Source organism: Zophobas morio, unplaced genomic scaffold, assembly GCF_036711695.1.
Source record: "Zophobas morio isolate AGI-343-1 ecotype UQ-CSIRO unplaced genomic scaffold, CSIRO_AGI_Zmor_V1 ptg000026l, whole genome shotgun sequence".
In the NCBI taxonomy this organism is placed as follows: Eukaryota; Metazoa; Arthropoda; class Insecta; order Coleoptera; family Tenebrionidae; genus Zophobas; species Zophobas morio.
Window position 1 is genome coordinate 12,517,438 of NW_026972131.1, and position 16,637 is coordinate 12,534,074.

At 37.1% G+C, this 16,637-nt stretch overlaps 1 protein-coding gene across 1 annotated transcript in view; it reads left to right on the top strand.

Annotated features, from left to right (window-relative positions):
* Positions 1-16,637, top strand: part of Epac (Exchange protein directly activated by cAMP) — a 226,735-nt gene that overhangs the window by 94,347 nt on the left and 115,751 nt on the right. Inside the window, exon 3 of the mRNA XM_064065349.1 lies at positions 12,976-13,067. Within this exon, the coding sequence (XP_063921419.1) occupies positions 12,976-13,067 (92 nt within the window). The remainder of the gene's footprint in view (positions 1-12,975; positions 13,068-16,637) is intronic.

Sequence of the window (16,637 nt, forward strand, 5' to 3'; positions counted from 1 at the left end):
ATTATAGAGATTATAGACATTTAAAAATTCGAAAGACTCTAGACATTCTAGAAATACTAAAAATTCTAGAAACCTACTGATCCAAAAGATTCTGCGTATTTTAGGGATTACAAAGCTTCTATAAATTCCGGTGAAGCCAGGGATTCTAGAGATACTATCAGTTGAAGAGTTTCGAGATATTCAAGTTTTTCCAGAGATCGCAGAAATTCAGTAAATTCCAGAGAATCCAGATATTCTAAAGATTCTAGAGGTTCCCGAGATAAAAAAAATCTAGAGTTTCTAGAAATTCTAAAGATTCTAGAGATTTTAGAGACGCTATATCTACAATCATAAAAACTCTAAAAATCTAATAATTCTAAAAATCCTATATATTTTAGGAATTATAAAGTTTCTAAAGATTCTGGAGATTCTGGAAATTCAAGAGATTCCAGAAATTCCACAGATTACAGAGGCTCAAGATTCTAGATATACTATAGATATTCTATATTTTTAGGGATTATTAAACTTCTAGAGACTCTACAGACATTTAGAGATTCCGGAGGTTCTAGACATTCTATAGATTCCCGAGGTTCTATAAACTTTAGAGATTTTAACGCTACTAGAGCTTTCAGAGAACCTAGAATTTCTAGAAATTCCAAAGATTCCAAAGAATTTAAACAGACTAAAAATCTTAAGGAGTCTAGAAATCTAATGATACCAACGATTATAGTGATTCTGGAGATTTGAAAAAATCAAGAAATTGAAGAAATTCCAGAATTTCAAGAGGTTTCGGAGATTCCACAGATTTCAATAATTCCACAGATTATAGACATTCTATAGATTTTGAAGATTCTGGAGATTCTAGAGGTACTAATCCAAGAGATTCTGCGTATTTTAGGGATTTCAAAGCTTCTATAAATTTCGGAGAAGCCAGGAATTCTAGAGATTCTATACATTCAAGAGTTTCTATATATTCAAAATTTTACAGAGATTGCAGAGATACAAGAGATTCCAGTGAATCCAGATAATCTAAAGATTCCAGAGATTCCCGAGATAAAAAAAAAGTCTAGAGTTTCTAGAAATTCTAAAGATTCTAGAGATTTTAGAGACGCTATATCTACAATCCTAAAAACTCTAGAAATCTAATATTTCTAAAGATCCTATATATTTTAGGAATTATAAAGTTTCTAAAGATTCTCGAGATTCTGGAAATTCAAGAGATTCTAGAAATTCCACAGATCCCAGAGACTCTCGAGATTCTAGCGATTCCACGGTTTCAAGAGATTCAAAAAAGTTTAGAGAATCCAGAAATTCCACAGATTCAAGAGATTTCATAAAGATTATAGAGATTCTAGAAACTGCTTCCACAGATATTTTAGGGGTTATAGATTTCGGAGAACCTAGAGAATATAGAAATTCTAATGATTCTAGACATTTTAGAGATTTTAAAAGTTCTAAAGTTTCTATAAATCTAATGAATTTAGAGATTCTAAATATTTTAGGGATTATAAAGCTTCTGAAGGGAATCTAGAGATATATGGACTCATCACTCAGATTTATTCGGCGAAATTTTTAGCTGACGTCATCAATTTTTTGGAGGGGATAAGCAAACATATTGTGATTAAAAATTTATTATGCTGGTCATAACTTTAAAACATCTGCAAAATTTCAAAGCCTTCGGTTCTGCAATTTTGACTTTTTTTTCCAAAAATCTGGATCGCCGATTTAAATACTCAGTTTGTGAAAATCATAAAGAAATTATATTCTGCAACTTCCAGTAATGACTATATCTTACTGTAGCTTCTGTCGATCAATAAATTTACGTTTATTTACAAAGTTATGCTTCTATATGTTGGAACACTGTAATTCTTACTTAAAAAAATTCTTATGTATTTTTACGACATTATACAGAAAAGTGGTATCGAGCCATGACATTAAATAGTGATATCATAACTAACAAGGGAGCCATTACAAACAACACGTCGAAAAAAACTAGGACACGTGTTAAATTCTTGAGCATTAAGTTGTAAATAACGATATTTGTCATGTATTTAAAAAAACATGTGTCCAATAATAACGCTTTTAATTTTTATGAAAAATTGCCAAAATAAATCTGTTACAAATGATACTTGTGCAACTCTGTCTAAAATCCAATTAAATAAAAAAATATAGATCACTCTTTTCGATGCAATTAATTTGCGATGCAATTACCTGCATGCAACCGTCGAAATACTTCAAACGTTCCACTTTTGGACATTGTGAACGTACACGTAATTAACAAATCATAAAACTTCTTACGAAATAAATACGAGCAATAATTAAATAAGTCTTGCTTGTATTAAACGTGAACTTTACATTTAGGCAGCATATTACAAAAAAACTGGTCGCCGACCAATGTGGAGCACAGCTTCATGACACACCTACGGACTCGAAAGAACCTTTGATGTTTAGAACACCCAATAAGGTCACCAGAATTTCATTCACACGAAATTTTCAAAACTGAACTTTGTACGTTGCTAAATCACACATCAATCATATTTCGCTTTCAGACCGTTTCTTAACCACCCCCGTTTCCGCATTAATTCAGCACACTCAACAATCCATCCCAGACATATTTATAAATAAACAAATTAATGAATTATTAATCGAATTCGACGTTTCCTTTTTACGCAGCTTGCTCCAAATCCGCTCCCTCGGGACGCAAATTTAAAACAAAAGCAAAATGGGCGCTCTGTCAACTGATGAAATAAATGGAACGTTTCCCCCATCGATCCCTGATTTCGTTTCGTCTGTGTTTTATCGGACTCGTTCCGGGTTTCGTCTCGATTTGTACGAAAATATCAACTCCGGATTAATTGATTGTACCTGCGAGAATTCCGGAGGCCGCTTTAACCAGCCCGAAACCGCACCGCCGGCTCCGGGGACGCCCATATATCCTACAGGGCGTTGTAATTACAGCCTTTAGATCACATCCAACGCATACCGCAAAATGATAATTCGAGCTGAGAACGTAATTATTGCCACCGCATCTGGAGACTCACCTTATTAACAGTAGGCCGGGGATCGGCGTCACGTGGGACGCCGTTAGAAGTCGTGGCACGTTGCGATTAGTGGATCGGGAAAATTGCAATTATAATAACGACACGTGACACCGTGACACCGTGACAGTTGTGTCGGTGCTGTATTATTATCATACAAAGTTGATGTCATTTCCTGCAAACGTTAATGTTAGTGAACCGAAATTGCTCAAATTTATTCCGCTGAAAAGTAGGCCGCGGAATGGGTGTCACGTGGGTCGGTGATAGATGTCACAGCATTCTGCGATGAAGTTCGAAGTAGCATGCATTTCAAATGAGCTGGGGATACGACGAAGAAAAACTTGTTGAATTTTCTTGGCTATCGATTTAATTAGTAGTTGCGAAGTTGGAAGTCCTATTGTGGATACGGCAAAAGTGTTACGGGTGACGTCACAGAATTTATGAGATCGTTTTCTCTCGTGTCTGTTCGAATATTGCAGAGTGGGAGGCTTGGATTTGGCGAAATTTACATTTCAATTAATTTAGAAGGGTTTATTAAAGTGGTTATAATTAAGTCTTAATTTTAGATTTGCTTGTCATCGATTGAGGAAGCTAATTACATTTAAAACAGTGTTATGTTGCAAGAATTGATTGTGTATCGGCAAGTTTGACGACTGAAAGCGCCCTGTTAGCTGAATTCGGTTGGTTAATTAAAGATCAAGGTTTGTAGTTGAAGTGGCGGTTTATCATGAATTTGAATGTGTTTGAGACACAGTTCGATTCACAGTAAATGTTTTTTGGAATTTGTAATCGAAAACGTTTTGGTTCAGAGTTAGCCTTGATTGAGTGATGTTTTTGGAATTCGTGAAAGTGATATTACCGCAAGTCGTTTCTGTGATTACTATGTGAGTCGCATCCAACTCCGACCCAAAGTGTTTTCGACTCCGGTATTATAAGCTTATGATTAAGAATAACATTGTGTCCATCTGTGGCGCTTTGTAATTCCGCCCTCGTCCCAAAGAACTCCCCGATTATCAACTCGAATAGCGCCGGTCCGCCGTCTAGAAAGACGTGACAACGTATGCCTGAAGAGTTCAAAAAGGAAATAAAGGATCCGTGAAAAAATGGCTGCACAAGAAAGAGAAAGCCAATAATCTCCGAAACCGCCCCCATCCAACCACTCCAATCCCATCCAGCAAGTCGTAGTTAGCCGTGCTAATTAGCACCAAAACAGCTGCCTCACGAAGCGTGAACGTCGCCGTCTCACAACTCGAAACAATTTAAACATTTACAAGAGATTTATTAATCATGCCCTCAATTAAGCAGTCCAAGTTCGATAGTTAGCTGACGCGATTTCAATATTTGCAAGCTCGAGGGTGAGTGACGTACGTTGCGCCCTCATCCACCTAATCGAGTGTCCGCTTGATGCTATTTCCGGAACAAGCGCATCGCGCCCGATAGAGGGTGAAATTTTTAACAGCGGCGCGCTGAAATATTCAGCGCGATCAGATCCGATTCACCCTAACATGCGCCGGAGACGGGAAAATATTGGGGGTGAAGTGGAGGCCACAACTAAGTTTACGACCACTTATAGGAGCGCCGGAAGTGAAAATGACATCTGGTGGCCCACAATGGAGATAGTTATACTTTTGAGAATGTGTAAGTCGGAGTCGTGCTTTCTGTGTTCGGAAGAAATCGCATCAGGCTTCTAACGCGGTAATTTAGTTTTAGTTGGCGAAAGGGCAAAGGTGGCGGAATACATCGAGTGAGAAATAGCTTCGGATGTTTGCTCGGTGACGGCGAGGCTGAATAATTTGTTAGTGTTGGACGGATAGTGAGCTTTTTGGAGCGCTAAAGCTGGTTAGTCTGTATGAATATGTCAAAATGGATTCTGTGAGCTTTATTTGGTCGTGTTTGACGCCGCAATGAATACGCTAATTCAGCTCGGGAGCGAGAAATGGTTTTTGTGAGGGGTGGTGTGCTGATGACGGGGCGGATGATGGTGTGGCAACGTGGATTATTTTGTTCTAATAGACTTATTTCGGGTTGGACAGTTGAATTTTCAAAAATATTTGAGCAAGTTTCAAATTTTGTTAAAAATAGTCTCGGCACGAAAATAAATGTTCCTGAAAATATCTTGGTTATTTGACGACGTACACGACAAATAAGGACAATTTCATGATCCTAAGAAAATTTTGGTTCAGAAAGATGACTTTTTTGAGGATGTGATTCATTTTTAAATTTAGATTAAAAATGGTGGAGGCGCCAAAATAAAAATTCATATCTCTCTCATTTGACAACGCAGAGGAAAAGTGATGACACATTCGTGATCCTGAGAAAATTCTGGTTCGGATAGACGACTTTCCTGCTGGATTTGGCCTAGTTTCAAATTTTCATTAAAAATGGTGGAGGCGCCAACACAAAAATTTATAACAAAATTCATATCTCCTTTATTTGGCGACGTACACGAAAAGTGAGGACAGATTCGTGATCCTGAGAACATTTTGGTACAGAAAGAAGTCTTTTTTGGAGGATGTGGCTAATTTTCAAATTTTGATTAAAAATGGTGGAGGCGCCGAAATAAAAATTCATATCTCTCTCATTTGACAACGCAGAGGAAAGGTGATGATATATTCGTTATCCTGAGAAAATTCTGGTTCGGATAGACGACTTTTCTGCAGGATTTGGCCAAGTTTCAAATTTTCATTAAAAGTGGTGGAGGCACCAACATAAAAATTTATAACAAAATTCATATCTCCCTTATTTGTCGACGTACAGGAAAAATGAGGATAGATTCGTGATCCTGGGAAAATTTTGGTACATATAGAAGTCTTTTTTGGAGGATGTGGCTATTTTTCAAATTTTGATTAAAAATGGTGGTGGCGCCAAAATAAAAATTTTTATCTCTCTCATTTGACAACGCAGAGGAAAGGTGATGATATATTCGTGACCCTGAGAAAATTCTGGTTCGGGTAGACGACTTTCCTGCTGGATTTGGTTAAGTTTCAAATTTTCGTTAAAGATGGTGGAGGCGCCAACATAAAAATTTATAATAAAATTCATATCTCCCTTATTTGGCGACGTACAGGAAAAATGAGGACAGATTCGTGATCCTGTGAAAATTTTGGTACAGACAGAAGCCTTTTTTGGAGGATGTGGCTAATTTTCAAATTTTGATTAAAAATGGTGGAGGCGCCAAAATAAAAATTCGTATCTCTCTCATTTGACAACGCAGAGGAAAGGTGATGATATATTCGTGATCCTGAGAAAATTCTGGTTCGGATAGACGACTTTCCTGCTGGATTTGGCCAAGTTTCAAATTTTCATTAAAAATGGTGGAGGCGCCAACACAAAAATTTATAATAAAATTCATATCTCCCTTATTTGGCGACGTACAGGAAAAATGAGGACAGATTCGCGATCCTGGGAAAATTTTGGTACAGATAGAAGTCTTTTTTGGAGGATGTGGCTAATTTTCAAATTTTGATTAAAAATGGTGGAGGCGCCAAAATAAAAATTCGTATCTCTCTCATTTGACAACGCAGAGGAAAGGTGATGATATATTCGTGATCCTGAGAAAATTCTGGTTCGGATAGACGACTTTCCTGCTGGATTTGGCCAAGTTTCAAATTTTCATTAAAAATGGTGGAGGCGCCAACACAAAAATTTATAATAAAATTCATATCTCCCTTATTTGGCGACGTACAGGAAAAATGAGGACAGATTCGCGATCCTGGGAAAATTTTGGTACAGATAGAAGTCTTTTTTGGAGGATGTGGCTAATTTTCAAATTTTGATTAAAAATGGTGGAGGCGCCAAAATAAAAATTCATATCTCTTTCATTTGGCAACGCAGAGGAAAGGTGATGATACATTCGTGATCCTGAGAAAATTCTGGTTCGGATAGACGACTTTTCTGCTGGATTTGGCCAAGTTTCAAATTTTCATTAAAAATGGTGGAGGCGCTAACACAAAAATTTATAATAAAATTCGTGTCTCCCTTATTTGGCGACGTACAGGAAAAATGAGGACAGATTCGTGATCCTGGGAAAATTTTGGTACAGATAGAAATCTTTTTTAGAGGATGTGGCTATTTTTCAAATTTTGATTAAAAATGGTGGAAGGTTCCAAAATGAAAATTCATATCTCTCTCATTCGACAACACAGAGGAAAAGTGATGATGTATTCGTGATCCTGAGAAAATTCTGGTTCGGATAGACGACTTTTCTGCTGGATTTGGCCAAGTTTCAAATTTTCATTAAAAATGGTGGAGGCGCCAACACAAAAATTTATAATAAAATTCGTATTTCCCTTATTTGGCGACGTACAGGAAAAATGAGGACAGATTCGTGATCCTGGGAAAATTTTGGTACAGACAGAAATCTTTCTTAGAGGATGTGGCTATTTTTCAAATTTTGATTAAAAATGGTGGAGGTTCCAAAATGAAAATTCATATCTCTCTCATTCGACAACACAGAGGAAAAGTGATGATGTATTCGTGATCCTGAGAAAATTCTGGTTCGAATAGACGACTTTTCTGCCGGATTTGGCCAAGTTTCAAATTTTCATTAAAAATGGTGGAGGCGCCAACATAAACATTTATAATAAAATTCATTTCTCCCTTATTTGGCGACGTACAGGAAAAATGAGGATAGATTCGTGATCCTGAGAAAATTTTTTTGGTACAGATAGAAGCCTTTTTTGGAGGATGTGGCTAATTTTCAAATTTTGATTGAAAAGGGTGGATGCGCCAAAATAAAAATTCATATCTCTCTCATTTGACAACGCAGAGGAAAGGTGATGATATATTCGTGATCCTGAGAAAATTCTGGTTCGGATGGACGACCTTCCTGCAGGATTTGGCCAAGTTTCAAATTTTCATTAAAAATGGTGGAGGCGCCAACACAAAAATTTATAATAAAATTCATATCTCCCTTATTTGGCGACGTACAGGAAAAATGAGGACAGATTCGTGATCCTGACAAACTTTTGGTACGGATAGAAGCCTTTTTTGGAAGATGTGGCTATTTTTCAAATTTTGATTAAAATGGTGGAGGTGCCAAAATAAAAATTGATATCTCTCTCATTTGACAACTCAGAGGAAAATTGAGGACATATTCGTGATTCTGAGAAAATTTGGGTTCAAACAGATGACTTTCCTGCAGGATTTGGCCAAGTTTCAAATTTTTGATAAAAAAATGGTGGAGACATCAGGGTAAAAATTTATAATATAATTCATATCTGCTTTATGTGGCGACCCACAGGAAAAATCAGCACAAATTCGTGATCCTGAGAAAATTTTGGTTCGGATAGATGACTTTTTTGGAGGACGCGTCTTATTTTCAAATTTTGGTAAAAAATGGTGGAGGTGCCAAAATAAAAATTTATAAAAAATTTATACCTCCCTTATTTGCTGACACACAGGAAAAATGAGGACAGATTTGTGATCCAGAGAAAATTTGGTTCAGATAGATGACATTCCTGCAGGACTTGGACAAGTTTCATATTTTGATTTAAAAAAGTGTTGGAGGTGCCAAAATAAAAATTCATAATTAAATTAATATCTCCCTTATTTGGCGACACACTGCACAAAGGAAGACAGATTCGTGATCCTGAGAAAATTTTGGTATAGATACATGATTTCCCTGGGGGATGTGGCCAAGTTTCAAATTTTGATTAAAAATGGTGGAGGCGCCAAAATAAAAATTCATGTCTCCCTTAATTGACGACGTACAGGAAAAACAAGTACAAATTCGGAATCCTGAGGAAATTTCGGGTCAGATGGACGACTTTCCAGGAGGATTTAAGCCAGTTTCAAATTTTGATTAAAAAAGGTGGAGGCGCCAAATTAAAAATTCATATCTCCCTTATTTGGCGACGCACACGAAAAGTGAGGACAGATTCGTGATCCTGAGAAAATTATGGTTGAAACAGATGACTTTCTTGCAGGATTTGGCCAAGTTTCAAATTTTTGATTATAAAATGGTGGAAACATCAAAGTAAAAATTTATAATAAAATTCATATCTGCTTTATATGGCGACCCACAGGAAAAATCAGGACAGATTCGTGATCCTGAGGAAATTTTGGTTCAGATAGATGCGTTTCTCGGAGGATGTAGTTAATTTCCGAATTTTGATTAAAAATGGTGGAGGCGCCGAAATAAAAATTCATATCTCCCTTATTTGACGACACAGAAGAAAAGTGAGGACAGATTCGTAATCCTGAGAAAATTTTGGTTCGGATAGATGACTTTTTTGGAGGACGTGACTTATTTTCAAATTTTGGTAAAAAATGGTGGAGGTGCCAAAATAAAAATTTATAAAAATGTATACTTCCCTTAGTTGCTGACACAAGAAAAATGAGGACAGATTTGTGATCCAGAGAAAATTTTGATTCAGATAGATGACATTCCTGCAGGATTTGGCCAAGTTTCAAATTTTGATTTAAAAAAGTGTTGGAGGCGCCAAAATAAAAATTCAAAATTAAATTCATATCTCCCTTATTTGACGACATAGTGTACAAAGAAGGACAGATTAGTGATCCTGAGAAAATTTTGGTTTAGATACATGATTTCCCTGGAGGACGTGGCCAAGTTTCAAATTTTGAGCAAAAATGGTGGAGGCGCCAAAATAAAAATTCATATCTCCCTTAATTGGCGACGTACAAGAAAAACAAGTACAAATTCGGGATCCTGGGGAAATTTCGGGTCAGCAAACGACTTTCCAGGAGGATTTAAGCCAGTTTCAAATTTTGATTAAAAATGGTGGAGGCGCCAAATTAAAAATTCATATCTCCCTTATTTGGCGACGCACACGAAAAGTGAGGACAGATTCGCGATCCTGAGAAAATTTTGATGCAAACAGATGACTTTCGTGCAGGATTTGGCCAAGTTTCAAATTTTTGATTAATAAATGGTGGAGAAATCAAAGTAAAAATTTATAATAAAATTCATATCTGCTTTATGTGGCGACCCACAAGAAAAATCAGCACATATTCGTGATGCTGAGAAAATTTTGGTTCAGATAGATGGGTTTCTCGGAGGATGTAGTCAATTTCCGAATTTTGATTAAAAATGGTGGAGGCGCCGAAATAAAAATTCATATATCCCTTATTTGACGACGCAGAAGAAAACTGAGGACAGATTCGTAATCCTGAGAAAATTTTGGTTCGGATAGATGACTTTTTTGGAGGACGGGGCTTATTTTCAAATTTTGGTAAACAATGGTGGATGTGCCAAAATAAAAATTTATAAAAAATGTATACCTCCCTTATTTGTTGACACACAAGAAAAATGAGGACAGATTTGTGATCCAGAGAAAATTTTGATTCAGATAGATGACATTCCTGCAGGATTTGGCCAAGTTTCCAATTTTGATTTAAAAAAGTGTTGGAGGAGCCAAAATAAAAATTCATAATTAAATTCATTTCTCCCTAATTTGGCGACACACAGGACAAAGGAGGACAGATTCGTGATCCTGAGAAAATTTTGGTGCAAACAGATGACTTTCGTGCAGGATTTGGCCAAGTTTCAAATTTTTGATTAATAAATGGTGGAGAAATCAAAGTAAAAATTTATAATAAAATTCATATCTGCTTTATGTGGCGACCCACAAGAAAAATCAACACAGATTCGTGATCCTGAGAAAATTTTGATTCAGATAGATGGGTTTCTCGGAGGATGTAGTTAATTTCCGAATTTTGATTAAAAATGGTGGAGGCGCCGAAATAAAAATTCATATCTCCGTTATTTGACGACGCAGAAGAAAATTGAGGACAGATTCGTAATCCTGAGAAAATTTTGGTTCGGATAGATGACTTTTTTGGAGGACGCGGCTTATTTTAAAATTTTGGTAAAAAATGGTGGAGGTGCCAAAATAAAAATTTATAAAAAATGTATACCTCCCTTATTTGGGGAGACACTGGACAATGTTAGTTCTGATACGTCATTTTTCTGGAGGATGTGGCCATGTTTCGAATTTTCATTAAAAATGGTGGAGACGCCAAAATAAAAATTGGCTCAGAAGTCTTAAATTTTGCGAAAAAATGTAATTTTTTCCAAAATAAATTAGATTAATTCTAAACTCTTTTCATTTTGTTCAAACTTGAAAAAGAAGTAAATCATGCTTTAACATTTCGTTGGACATTGGTTTTCTCTAGTCTAGCGCAATTATTGGCGGCAGCTTCATAGCTTACTCAAAACACTATAGCGCTGTCAGAATCTTGGCGAAACTCCAAGCTCATTGTTATCCGCATTAAGCTTAATATTCCGAGACAGTATTTTGTATAGGGGAGTAGATTAGACTCAATACTTGTAGACGTGTTATTGTTTTAATAAACTTGGGTTTCCCTCTTGAGTGCACTTCCATAACGAAACCGTGCCGACTCGGTAAATGCAAGCACAAGAAGCTTAATAGAGGCGGGTATAAATTTCACTTAGGAGATCGTAAATATGGGGTCGAATTATTGCACAATAAGGCCGTCGGAATCAGTTTGCCGGCAACAAACATTCTGCTGATGTAGTGGCACCCCAAATGGCCCCAATGCCGTAATTCTGTTATGGCTAATATCTCTCGGCGCGTTAAATGTTATGATCAATAAATCAGATTAAGCGGAAATGTTGCAATTTTGCGAACTTTAAAGAGTGTAGTGTTTAATTAAGATTTACGAGAAGTGAATTTGTGTGTTCGCAATTCCAAATTTAACTTAATTAAAAATTTACTCCAACTAAACAAATAGAAAAAAAACTAGCTACACCTTCGTTAGCGGAAATGCCCGCCAGTCAAAACTAATTGGGCTTTATTACCCGTAAAAGCGTTTGAGAAAGCGCTAAAAAGTTTCATAAAAGATTTTCCATGCTTAAAAGAAAGAAATACATGTGCGCAGTCTTTGTTAGATCGAGTGAAAAGCTCCTTCAATTACTTACTGCCGGTCGGTAACACATTCTATCGCCGTTTCACTACCATTGAAAACTGAGTGCTTTCCTTCGAAAATATAAATAATACTGAAAAACCGGGATTTGAATACATCCGCCTGAAAAGTTGAAATGTCAGCCAGCTAAACACAAACTCAGTTTCGGCAAATCAAAGGTATACATGAGACAATGAAGCTTTTTCGATTCAATGCCACCTCTAATGCCCGTTGTCTCCAGTTTGCGAGCTCTGCGTCAGTTGCAGACCTTTCACACAGCTGGAAGCGTTTCTTTGTTGGGTACGAGAGCGTGAAATTTTAAGAAATGGCTCCTAATTAGTTTAGGTTTAGTGTTGTTGCACAAATAGACAAGTCTTGGCTGGAAACACGTGCTGGAATTACCAAGGAGGCTGTGACGCTCCAGCTGCCATAAACCCGTGGGAAAATACAGGATTATTATTATCGTAACGTTCGTAACACTCGGCCAATTGCCCCCGACTTTGTAGGTTTGTAATTCCAGTCGGTGTTACGTTTTGTTGCGCTGCTCTACGTCATCAAATTAAACAGTGAAGTCGAGCGCGAGTTTACGACGAATAAAAACAACGCAAGCGGGGTAATTTGCACCGGGTGACAAATTATTGTCCCGACTTACGTTTAAGTATCTACAAACTTTATCAAACTCTAACTTCGACGGGATAATTTTAAACATTGTGTAGTCGGAGTGAAATTAGCTACTTTGTTACCGATATCGCCTGCGCGTTCGCCGCCATCATGCACCGTACTAATAAACTTGGAAGTTTAATAACCAATTTAAGTAATTCGGAAGCTGCACTTTTTTCCTGCGCGACAATTCTTTTAGCGAACTTTCCCAATTAACGTCTAAATTTCTCTTCCGGGAGGGTATTAAGGAAGTCAATTTTGACACGTTATGATAATTTAACCGACTTGGCGGGGATATCGATTGGAGGGGCGCTAGACTAATATTTTGCGAAGAGTTTTTTTCGGAAGGGTTATAAGGGCGACGCTTAATTTAGTGTGTTCGAGTCTTTGTAACGAGTGTTTTTATTTGCAGTGTTTCGACAAGGCGACAAGGGAAAATGCTGGTACGCTGTGATGGCCGGAACTTTGGAAGTGCGTATAAATCAACCCGAGAGTGATACAAAGGTATGCAAATGGTGATTTTAGCAGAGTAGGTTATAAAGCGCGACGGGTTTAAAACGAAAAAAAGATAAAACTGAGCGCGGCATTAAGTCATCGGCTTTTTCTTCGGGATGTAAATGATCTGCTACACGTAGACAAGAGCGACTCGAAGGTGTTTTTGACGTTCTTTAACCAAGGTTAGGCGTCTGTCTAGATAAAAGTACCCTTTTCACGAATACATTATACTCAGTTTTATCAATTCGAACAAAGCTCGTTTAACTTTTTCAAACTTGAGTCGGTTTAGAAATCAAGATATTTAAAGAAATGGGTCATACTTTAGTAAAATGTTTAACTTCATGTGCAAGTTTAAAGTTTAAAGTATGCCGAATTGTTTCGAAAAAGGATTGTTCTTATTAGAAATTTTCTTAGGAGCACAAATCTGGGCTTATTTTTGCTGTATCACCTCAAGCGACAGACAAAACTATCTTTTTTCGAAATAAATTACTCCTATTCAATTGATTCGAAAAAAGCTCGTTTAACTTTGTTCGAACTTGAATCTGTTTTGGTATTTCGTTTAGAAATCAACATATTTCAAGAATATTTCTTCGTAATTCTTGAAATAAATTGTTTTAAAAATTCCGGCGCCTCCGCCATTTTTATGGAAAAGTTAAAGTATGATATGCCGATTTTGATCCGAAAATGGATCATTCTTTTGGAAAATTTCGCAGAATCATAAATCTGAGTTATTTTTTTGTCTTCTCCGGTTTTCAATGATTCATTTTTAGGATTGTTCGATGTTTCGATTTCTTAATTTTTCCTAAGTTTAACTTTTGTTATAGAGTCATTTACCAAAAATCAACCTAATCTTAACAAATACTAGCCCCACCCACCTGCCCTCTCTTTTTTTTGGAAGATATGTCATTTGCCAAAATCAGTGTTATTTTAGCAAGTACTAACTACATCCACCCCCGCTGTTCTCATTCTAACGGTTTTATTTCTGTTCAGTATATTATGGAATCAATTTTTCATTCTGGCTAGATAAAATGAATCAATGAAATGAAGGCGGGTGGGCGGGCGGGGTTAATTATATGTTTTTTGTAGAGTGGCAATGGCAACTAACAGAACGTACGCTGCTACAAAAAAAAGATCTAATCGAATTTTTTTATATACCTATTATTCGCTACAAGATTTATTTTATATTTCAGAAGAAAAAAATTAGAAAACAGGTGGATGGGAGGGGCTAAGTTTAACTTTTGTTACTTAGTCTTTTATAAGCAAGCAATAGCTCCGCCCAGTTACCCACTCTTCATTCCAGTGATTACTCTTAACATTGCTCAGTCATTTAGCAAAATCAAGCTTATTTTAACAAATAATAGCCCCGCCCACCCACCCCTTCTTTTCTCAGAAGATCTGCCGTCTGCCAAAATCAGTCTTATCTTAGCAAGTACTAACTCCGCCCACCGGCGCTGTTCTTATTCTAACGATTTTATTTCTGTTCAGCATATTATGAAATGCATTTTTCATTCTGGCTAGATAAAATGGATCACTGAAATAAAGGTTGGGTGGGTGGGCGGGGTTAGTTATATGTCCTTTTGTAGAGTGGCAATGGCAGCTAACAGAAAATGAGAAAACGGGTACGTGGGGGGGCTAAGTTTAGCCTTTTGTTATTGAGTCTTTTATAAGCAAGCAATAACTCCGCCCAGCTACCACCTCTTCATTCCAGTGATTACTCTGAACTATGCTCAGTCATTTACCAAAATCAACCTAATTTTAACAAATATTAGCCCCGCCCACCCACCCTCTCTTTTCTTGGAAGATATGTCATCTGCCAAAATCAGTCTTATCTTACCAAGTACTAACTCCGCCCACAAGCACAGTTGTCATTTCTCATTCTAACGATTTCATTTCTGTTCAGCATATTATGAGATCCATGTTACATTCCGGCTAGATAAAATAAATCTCTGAAATGAAGGCGGGGTGGGTGGGCGGGGATAATTATATGTTCTTTTGTAGAGTGGCAATGGCAACTAACAGAACGTACGCTGCTAGAAAAGGGAAAAAAAGCTCTAATCGCATTTTTTTTGTTATACATGTCGCTATAAGATTTATTTTTTATTTCATAAGGAACAAATGAAAAAACGGGTGGGTGGGTGGGGCTAACTTAAATCTTTTGTCATAGAATCTTTTATATAAGCAAGCAATAGCTCCGCCCAGCTACCCCTCTTCATTCCAGTGATTACTCTTGACATTGCTCAGTCATATACCCAAATCAACCTTACATTAACAAACACTAGCCCCGCCCACCCACCCTTTATCTTCTTAGAGGGTATGTCGTCTACCAAAATCAATCTTATCTTACCAAGTACTAACTCCTCCCACACGCGCAGTTCTCATTCTGACGATTTTATTTCTGATCAGCATATTATGAGATCCATGTTACATTCTGGATAGATAAAATAAATCGCTAAAATGAAGGGGGGGGTGGGTGGGCGGGGCTAATTATATGTTCTTTCGTAGAGTAGCAATGGCAACTAACAGAACATACGCTTCTAGAAAAGGGAAAAAAATCTCTAATCGCATTTTTTTGTTATACAAGTCGCAATAAGATTTATTTTTTATTTCATAAGAAAAAAAAAGAGAAAACAGGTGGGTGGGTGGGGCTAACTTTAATCTTTTGTTATAGAGTCTTTTATATAAGCAAGCAAGAGCTCCGCCCAGCTACCCCTTTTCATTACAGTGATTCCTCTTAACATTGCTCAGTCATTTACCATAATCAAGCTTATCTTAACAAATAATAGCCCCGCCCACCCACCCTCTCTTTTCTTAGAAGAAATGTCATCTGCCAAAATCAGTCTTATCTTAGTAACTACTAACTCCGCCCACGCGCGCAGTTCTCATTCTAACGATTTGATTTCTGTTCAGCATATTATGAGATCCATGTTACATTCCGGCTAGATAAAATAAATCTCTGAAATGAAGGCGGGGTTGGGTGGGTGGGGCTAATTATATGTTCGTTTGTAGAGTAGCAATGGCAACTAACAGAACGTACGCTGCGAGAAAAGGGAAAAAAGCTCTAATCGCATTTTTTTTGTTATACAAGTCGCTATAAAATTTATTTTTTATTTCGTAAGAAAAAAATGAAAAAACGGGTGGGTGGGTGGGGCTAACTTTAATCTTTTGTTATAGAGTCTTTTATATAAGAAAGCAATAGCTCCGCCCAGCTACCCCCTCTTCATTCCAGTGATTACTCTTAACATTGCTCAGTCATTTACCAAAATCAAGCTTATCTTAACAAACATTGGCCCCGCCCACCCACCCTCTCTTTTCTTGGAAGATATGTCATCTGCCAAAATCAGTCTTATCTTACCAAGTACTAATTCCGCCCACACGCGCAGTTCTCATTCTAACGATTTCATTTCTGTTCAGCATATGATGAGATCCATATTACATTCTGGCTAGATAAAATAAATCTCTGAAATGAAGGCGGGGTGGGTGGGCGGGGCTAATTATATGTTCTTTTGTAGAGTGGCAATGGCAACTAACAGAACGTCCGCTGCTAGAAATGGAAAAAAAGCTCTAATCGCATTTTTTTTG